The sequence below is a fragment of the Antrostomus carolinensis genome, unplaced genomic scaffold (genome assembly GCF_000700745.2).
Source record: "Antrostomus carolinensis isolate BGI_N321 unplaced genomic scaffold, ASM70074v2 scaffold38390, whole genome shotgun sequence".
NCBI classification, from domain to species: domain Eukaryota; kingdom Metazoa; phylum Chordata; class Aves; order Caprimulgiformes; family Caprimulgidae; genus Antrostomus; species Antrostomus carolinensis.
The window spans coordinates 12720-20900 of record NW_010288349.1 but is presented as its reverse complement, the minus strand read 5'-3'; the positions used below and the strand labels follow the sequence as shown (position 1 = coordinate 20900).

The 8181-nt window shown below is 48.2% G+C and overlaps 1 protein-coding gene across 2 annotated transcripts; it reads right to left on the bottom strand.

The window, feature by feature from the left end:
• Positions 1-986: 986 nt before the first annotated feature.
• Positions 987-5456, bottom strand: RAB7A (RAB7A, member RAS oncogene family). 2 transcript variants are annotated; one of them, XM_010166431.1, is made up of 5 exons: positions 5394-5456; positions 4176-4302; positions 3179-3397; positions 2506-2634; positions 987-2326 (listed from the first exon to the last, which is right to left on the bottom strand). In XM_010166431.1, the coding sequence occupies exons 1-5, from the start codon at positions 5444-5446 to the stop codon at positions 2231-2233; spliced, it is 624 nt and encodes a 207-aa protein (XP_010164733.1). In that variant the 5' UTR covers positions 5447-5456; the 3' UTR covers positions 987-2230. The 2 variants fall into 2 exon arrangements, with proteins under 2 accessions (XP_010164733.1, XP_010164725.1); XM_010166423.1 differs by having other exon boundaries at positions 987-2634.
• Positions 5457-8181: the final 2725 nt, after the last annotated feature.

The window sequence follows — 8181 nt, the reverse complement described above, 5'->3', positions numbered from 1 at the left end:
TTCATCCACAGCTGCACCATGCAGCACTTCCACCCAAGCAGCAGGGGGCAGGGGCTGAGTTAAGACCATCCCCTTTCCTCAAAACATCACTTTATAGTTATTGCTCCCCTGTCCCCCCCACATGGCTTTCTCCACACGAGAACTGCGTCTACAGAAAACAAGTGCAGAGTGATGCTTTAAACAGAGATGAGCAGAGGGTGTGAGTCATTCAAAAATATGCAGACAAGAAGCTAGTCCCACCAGGACACATTGCTATTGCAGAGCAGTTATTTGAAATGGATGTGGACAGCAAAAGCCCAGTCAAGTGAGAGAGAAGCGTGATAGGACAAAGCCATAAAATAGAATATAGAGCACAAAGACTGGTAGAAGGCTCTTGAAATAACTGGCCTCATTTCTCTATACTTTGTTTTCCATCTTCCTGTGCACAGCAGAGTAGTGAGTGCAAGCAGGGGGTCATGCCCAGCATCTACAAATGAAAGGCTTAACCTCAACTAGGCTTGACCAAGGAAAGGTCCTTAACTCACTCCATGGTACATCAGGCCAGTCTCACTTCTCCTCCAGCTGAAGCACCTAACTGGTGAGCTGGGAAAGGCTGAGCCTGCTCCCAGAGGAGGGTAGCAAGAGCTTTAACAGCACTGCCCTCCTCTACACCCTTCCATGAAGGTTTTCCTATCACCAGCACAGGGCTGAAGGACTGTTCTCATAGAAGAGCAATGAGATCCAGCACTGTTCCTGCCACTGCAAGCAGTATCAGGAAAAGCAGAGGGGTAGCTGCCCTGCTACAGTCTCGTGTCAGCCAGCAAGCAGGGCCTGCTCAACCCACTCTTGAGAACCAGTCTGGAAGGCACAGACCATAAAGGTAAGGAGGAAACACAAACATCCTTCAATGAGCAGGTGCTGGCTTGCTAAAACGGTGACTAGACAGAGGCAAGAAAGTGTGTTAGTGAAGGAAAAAAAGAGAGTCAGAAACAGGAGTAAACAAGAAGGTTTGTTCTTGTTAAGTTTATTGGCATCATGTTTTTCTCTTTACATAAGAGCTCAGCCTACGTACTAGAATGTAGACCTCTGGAAAACAGGTAGAAGGGCTCCATTTAAGCAAGCTACAAACGCAAGAACAAATACCAGGAAGAAAGGAAGAGAGGAAAGGGACTAGATTGCCAAGTTTTTCCATACCAAAAATCCAGATTAGCAGTCAGTAAGAAGAAAGGGAAGATTCATAGTCCAGGTCATTTATCAAGAAACAGCTACCACAACCCAGGTGGGAGAGGAGCTCCTTCCACAGTACAAAGAGCCACTGGGACACCTCAGCTCTGGCTCCTTCTCACACTCGCTCCAGGATGTTAGGAGTTAAGCAGTAGGGGATGTGAACAAATGAGGTCATTTCATAGCTGTATTTAATTTTAAATCCAATAGTCCAGTGTGCATATCAATGCTGTTATGCAAATCTGAGAATTTAGATACAAGGAAGCCAGACAGATTTTCCAGAAGATGAAGCCTTTTTGGCCTCAAAACAAGAAGGCTTACATAGTTCATCTCTACTGTACAGAATACTGCCTCTATCTGGACTTTGTGTTGCTAGCACGCTGCAGTTCACAAGTGTCCTCCTCACTTTCTACACAATCTGTGTTTCAGTACTTGAACATGTAATTCAGGAATTTTACACTAATTTATACATTTTTAATTGGTTGCATATATTAACATGTACTATAAGATTTTTCCTAAAGAAGCATTACATAATACATGGATACTGTAAAAAGATCTGATTAGTTAAAAGTAACAAGCATTAACAGAGATACATACAAAACTCAACCTAGTTGGACTGAGTGCTGAGCTTGCAATGAACTATGGGTCATCAGCCTTTCCAGTTGCAGCCTTCACAGGGGAAAACACGAGACAGTTAAAAATGTATGTAACTTGTTACACAGATTACCTGTAAACAGTTTCTCTCCATTGGACACCTGGAATTAGATTCAGTTCCAAACATACATAAGAGTTTCCATTTTAAACTAAGAGAAAGGTCTGTTACCATGAAGTGTGATGTGGATGGTGTGGGGAAGTGAGCTCTGAAGTGCAGGACTCACAGATGCTCATGGGAGATGGGTGGATTTTGGCAGCTGGAGATGGAAATTTTTTTAAATTTCGTTTTAAACACAGAAGAGGGGCTGTGTGTTTGAAGGCCTAAGTGTGATATTTGTTTGTGAAGGACTGTGCTCAACCCCTCCCTCTCCCCTCAGCAGCTGCAGCTCTCTGCAGAAGCCTTCACTCGGTCGTTCTTGTCTAGTTTGATGGGTTCAGGGAATTCATTGTAAAGCTCCACTTCGGTTTCCTAGTGGGAGAGAAGGCAGGAGTTAGTGCCACGGCACTACAGACAGCTCCACAGACAGCTCCCAGCATGCAAGGAGCTATTCTCAGCTGGGGAAAGCCATTTGAGAGCCCAAGGCTGCCCACAGCAGCCAAGCTCAGCAGGCAAGACAGGCACAGGGAAGCCGCCAGCTCCCTCCCTACCTGTTTAAGTGCATTTCGTGCGATCGTCTGGAAAGCTTGTTCCACATTAATTGCCTCCTTGGCACTGGTTTCAAAGTAGGGGATGTTGTTTTTACTGTAGCACCAGGCTTGTGCCCGTTTTGTGGTGACCTGGGTGGACAGAGAGCAGCATGACCACCTTCAGCTATGCAGGAAGCGGGGTTTATTTCCAGGGCAAGGCCAGAGAACCCTCATATCCAACCTGAGCTAAAACAGCAGCTCTGGCCTCATCAAAACTACAGCCTTGATACAGAGCACAGGAGACTGCTGCCCACCACCAGATACACTCAGCCCCAGGGCAAGAAACACCATGCCTAAGGAAGATGAGACCACAGGGCACAGATTGCTCAGGCACCCACAGAGCAGGGACTGGCTCCCACAGGAGTTTCTTAGCAATTCTGGAGGAGGAAAATCAGCTCCTCTCCTTGCATCTACCCAGGAAGCTGCTGCAATCCTTCCACCAGTGGGCAGGAGCACGCTGTGCACAGGGGTTTGACCTCTCTAGGCAGGAGAAACTCTTCCCCGGTGGCACACAACAGCTGAGACACACTCAGGCACCTCCCACTCCCGTTTCTCAGATAACCCTGCTGTGTTCCTACAAGGTCTCCCACTCCAGCAATTTCCCAAGAGGAGGTGAGCAAGTCCCAGTACTCACTTGTCTGTTTTCTAAGTCAATCTTGTTTCCCAGCACCACAAAAGGAAAGTTCTCAGGATCCCTTGGACTGGCCTGAATGAGGAATTCGTCCCTCCAGCTGTCTAGGGTTTTGAATGTGTTGGGGGCCGTGACATCAAACACCAGCACACAGCAGTCTGCTCCCCTGTAGAAGGCAACTCCCAGAGACTGAAATCGTTCTTGTCCTGCAGTATCCCATATCTGGAGCAAAAGACAGGGCAGATAAGCAAGCTCTACTCTGACAGTCAGTCCACAATGTGGGTGTTTATTTCAAAACTCCCCACCAGGCAGCTAGAGCTCCCAGCTAAGCAGAGAGGAGCACCTGAAAGCTTGGGAATTTCTGTAGGCATTAAGTATCAAGAGCCAGAAAGATAGTTAACCCTTCATGTGTTCAGCCTCAGCAAGGGACATATCCTTGTTCTGGGCAAGCAGGACTTCAGTATTAGGGTCAGCAGGTGACCTGCCTGCAGTGCTTGGGTGCACTTGGGGATCAACACTCCTCTGATGGCTGCAATAGGGCTTTTGCTGCCTTGCAGCCAGTCTCACCACAGAGAGATGAAAACTTCAGATACTGTTGGCATAGGCAGATGGGCAGGTTAACACTCTACCCACAGGACTCTGGGCAGCATGAGTAGTTGACCTAAGGAGTCCTTTCCCAGCCCTTTCCAGTTCCTGAACACTAGGGAAGTACATCTTTAACAAGATCTAGTTTATTGATAGTACCAAATGCTGGATTTTACACTGGGCCTGGTAAAGCTGCTCTTAGTTGAGCCCAAACTGACGTTTCCCTTCTCTCGTTCAGCCCACGCACAGATTTGTAGAGAAACCCAGCAGCACCTATGGCTGAGAGCAGCTCAGTGCAAACAAGATTCACGCCCAGTATGCTGACTCCTGGACTACACAGGAGCAGATACCTGCACACAAGTGCAGTCTAGGCAGCCAGGCACCCCTTGCAGCAGAGAGCAGTGTCACTCCTTACCTGCATTGTCACTAGCCTGTCATCCACCATGACCTCTTTTGTCAGGAAGTCTGCGCCTATCGTGGCCTTGTACTGGTTACTGAATTTCTTGTTCACATACTGGTTCATGAGCGATGTCTTCCCCACCCTGTGCAGAAAGACAAAAGAGACTAGGTAGGCTGTTTCTACGTAACAGTGTTTGAATTAACCACCCTGCACAGGACATCCCAGTGCCCTCTGCCTTCCACTGCAGCCTCCTGGCCTTTCAATCAAGGCAAATGCATCCACCTCTGCAAGAAGGGACTTTTACAGCAATAGATGCCAAGGCAACATGTTGAGTAAGAGCATTAGCTACCTAAGGATATGAAGGATTACCATCTTGAGAAACCTTGTTTCCCCATCAGTAATCTGATCCTCAGTAAGGAGTGTGCATCACTTATCATCACGAGGGCAATTCTGGAAGATTAAGTACCCCAGAGAAACCCACCAGAAACAATCTTCAGTCTCTGCAGAAGGAGGAGGTGGAGGAACAGAGAATCTCAGCTAGCAACAGCTCACATACACACGTGTTAGGCACCCAGAGGTGGAGATCGTCCCCAGAGAGTCAGCCTAGAGGTTCATATGCCCTCTCTGTGGCTGAAAAACACTCCCTGATCAACAGCTTGCTGGGCACAGTGGTATAAATAAGCCTTATGCCACCAGAGTCAGGTTACAGCCTGCATGGCAAGGAACCTGTAACAGCAGAGCAGACTCCTTGCTCAACAGCAGAGAGCAAAGCCTTCCACTCCAAGGGGCAGGACCTAGCCAGATCAGACAGAAGCTAAGCAGACACTCAGTATAAACTAGGTCTCTGACAGAGGCAAAGTTTTAAGAAGTCACCTAAGATTGCTCACTAGCAGCTTTGGGTTTTATTTATTTTTATTTAAGTGAAATGCTTATTTCAACACCACATGTCCTCCTTGCAGAAAGTTTGTTCAGTTCTGCTACTGGAGCAGTCTGCCCACCACATTTCCCCTGTTAAATATTGTGGCAGGATGTCAAGATATTATCCTGCAGGGACACATTCAGGACAGAGGATGGTGAAGAGTTCTTAAAGCAGTAAGGTAACACAGCTAACTGGGGCTGCAAAAGCTCTCCTCCCAGCACTGCTGGTTTCTTACAGTGCACCCAGGCTCCCACTAGTGAAGAGGAATGCTCCAGCCAGACACAGATTGGCAGCTTAAAGGCTCTTCCACTTACCCAGAGTCTCCAAGGATGATGACTTTCAGTAACACTTTCTTCCTAGAAGTCATCTTTTACACTAGAAAGGAAGAGGAACAATCCCATCAGACACCATTAGCATGTCATTCCTCAAGGCAGAAAATAGCAAGTTTGGAGTCTGAGAAACCTGACTCCCAGCCAGGAACTAGCAACAGGCAGATCCCAACACTCCTGAAACCAAACTCCTTCAGTTCAAGGCTACACTTGAGCACTAACCAGGTGTTTGCCCATTTCACAGGCACAGCCATGTCAGACCAGTAGTGGCAACTTAAAACCTACAGGTAGATGAGCCAAGCACTTATCCTTTACAGTACTAAGTCTGTTTTGAACCCTATTTCCAGGCCATTTTATGGGTATAGTAGCCTTGGCCACCTCCCTTAGCCTCACTGGAGGCAGTGCAGTAAAGCCCACCAGCTCCCAACACAGGCAAATTCTTACACATGCTGCTAAGTGAGATGTTCTAACACCACACATCCTTTCTAATGCTGTTCAGTAGTTTCCCAGTAGAAAATGTAAAAGAAATGGTGTTCCCCAACCTTCCAAGCTCACCCAAGAGAAGCGACAGCTTTCTCTAGCAGCTGTGCTCTGTGAAACTCCTGAGTCCAAGGACACACTGTGGTTGAAGTGGTCACAACACAACCACATAGGCCAGCTGAACTACACGGCAAACTGATGCCAGACTCTGTGGCTTCGCTGAGAGCATCTGAAGCCACCTTCTGCTGTCTTACCTTCGGTGGGAGGACAAGGCTACCCTGACACACCTGACAACATTTAGTCTATCACTGTTAGACCATGAGTTGTTTGTTCAGTTGCATCCTCCCATGACTCCAGTCCACTTCAGAGGCAGGTGGCTCTAAATGAACCACTAATGGTTCATCTAATTAGGAAGGGTGAGAGTTGAGCTCCAGAGATCCACACCCTTACTTGCCCCCAGGTCTGCTTCAGATTACTGAAGAAGCTAAAGGACATCAGCTGCAGCAAATATACTTCTGGATGTGCACAGCGAGATCAAGTTATGAAGTCTTGCTATCAGTGGTTGAGCATGCCCTTCCTTCCACAAGGCCCTCCTGCCCACCTCTAGTGAGCAGATGGGACAAGCCATTCTCAGGTGCTCAGGCCTGATCACATCACAGACCCTGCTTTGGTACTGACCTGCTCCACAACACAAGAACTCCTTGGCTTTCCCTGAGAAGCCCTGCAGGTTCTGCACAGCAAGAGGAGCCAGAGACAGTTATAGCTGTGCTGCTTGAATTCAAAGACCCTTGACAACAGGCTTCATGTACTAAGCTCTTATATGGGGACTTGGTTACCCTAAAATTCCCATCCTGCTACACTGCATTCCTTGCACCACACAACTCCTGCTCTTCAGGAGCTGTTCCTGACTTGCACTGCTAAGGAGGCCTTCACTTCTACAACAACATGGATACAAGAGCAGCGCAACTCCACTACTACAGGAGGTAACGTGCTCCAAGCTGTAGGAGCAACTCAGTAGATGCAGAGTCCACTTGCAAAAGGTCTTAATCATCTCCAGCTCTTAGTGTTAAGAGACTTTTAGTCTTTGCCATCAGTGAATGCTGCAGAAGCCCTCCTGCGGCCACCACAGGTAGTGGTGCACCGACAGCTACACCTCCTTGGACTGCACCCACCTTACATAACCAGTAATTAATCTAGATGGGAAACACTGGTGAGAAGATAACAGCCAGAGGCTGCTGAGTGAACAGCAGTGACAGGCCACCCAAAGAGCTCATGCTATCCTTAGATGGGTGTTAACAGATGCCAGAGAGCCTGCACAGGACAGTTTCTCCAAGTGTAAACACCTCTCTTTTCCAAGGCTGTCTATGCTGGACTGCATTGCTCAATGACCCAACTGGTCATACCAGCCAAGATGTAGCCAGCTGAAAGTTGTCAACAACCTCAACATCTAGTCCTGTTTCTGTTCTTGTCAATATCCATACTCTATAGCTTGTCTACTCTATAGCCATGGGGAGAGCAGACCATGTGAACTCCTTCAAACAGGCTGCACCTCCTGTGTTTTCAAAGCACGCAGCACAAGCAACACTTGGGCTAGCCAAGACAGAGACTTCTGCAGCACCACCAGCCCAGATGGAGCAAGAAGCAAGTGAGCAGAGCTTTGAAACAGCTTTGAGACAGCTCTGTACACTGAACTGTCACGGAAAACATCTGTATAGGTTCAGGTCCAGTGTGAGAGTCACCTGTTTTCTTCAGGACAGAGGAAAACAAGTCACCCTGTACACAGCACGTGCTGCTTCTATTTTCCTCCAAGTGTTTTCAGCATTGCTGCTGGCTGCGGCAGCTCACGGCTTCCTGGTATTCAAAGCAGCTTTGGACAAGCTGGCGTTAGTTCTCCTGCTCAGGGAGGGATTCCCAGAGCCCTGAACTACAACACTAAATCATGCTGGATGCTCACCCAAGTTCAACACAGCCTCAAGTCCCACTGTGAAGGGAGGGGAAACTGCTTTGTCAAGTCTCATTACCCTGAAAGTAGCTCAGCTGAGCAGGCACCTGCAGACTCAGGAAGGAAGCCCGAGTCAGAGCTGACACTGGCTCCTTGTCATAGCTGAGGGCTACCCCGTCAGTGCGAAGGGCTGTCACTGCCTCATGAACACCAGCCAGGTGAGACACTCACCTTCCATCGCAGGTGATGCAACGGATATGAGCCACAGCACAGAAGGAGCTGCCTCAGCTTGGTATTGGGTTTGGGCCATGGGACAGTGAGGAACTCCAGTCCTGCCAGGGGCCAGCAGTG

Bases quoted from the DNA above. Each gene is read 5' to 3' on its own strand.
- RAB7A (XM_010166423.1), bottom strand. From the start codon at position 5,446: ATGACTTCTAGGAAGAAAGTGTTACTGAAAGTCATCATCCTTGGAGAC. The intron at 4,303-5,393 runs GTAAGTGGAAGA...CTTTCTGCACAG, and splicing joins ATCATCCTTGGAGACTCTGG to GGTGGGGAAGACATCGCTCA. The intron at 2,635-3,178 runs GTGAGTACTGGG...CTGTCCACCCAG, and splicing joins TTGACTTAGAAAACAGACAA to GTCACCACAAAACGGGCACA.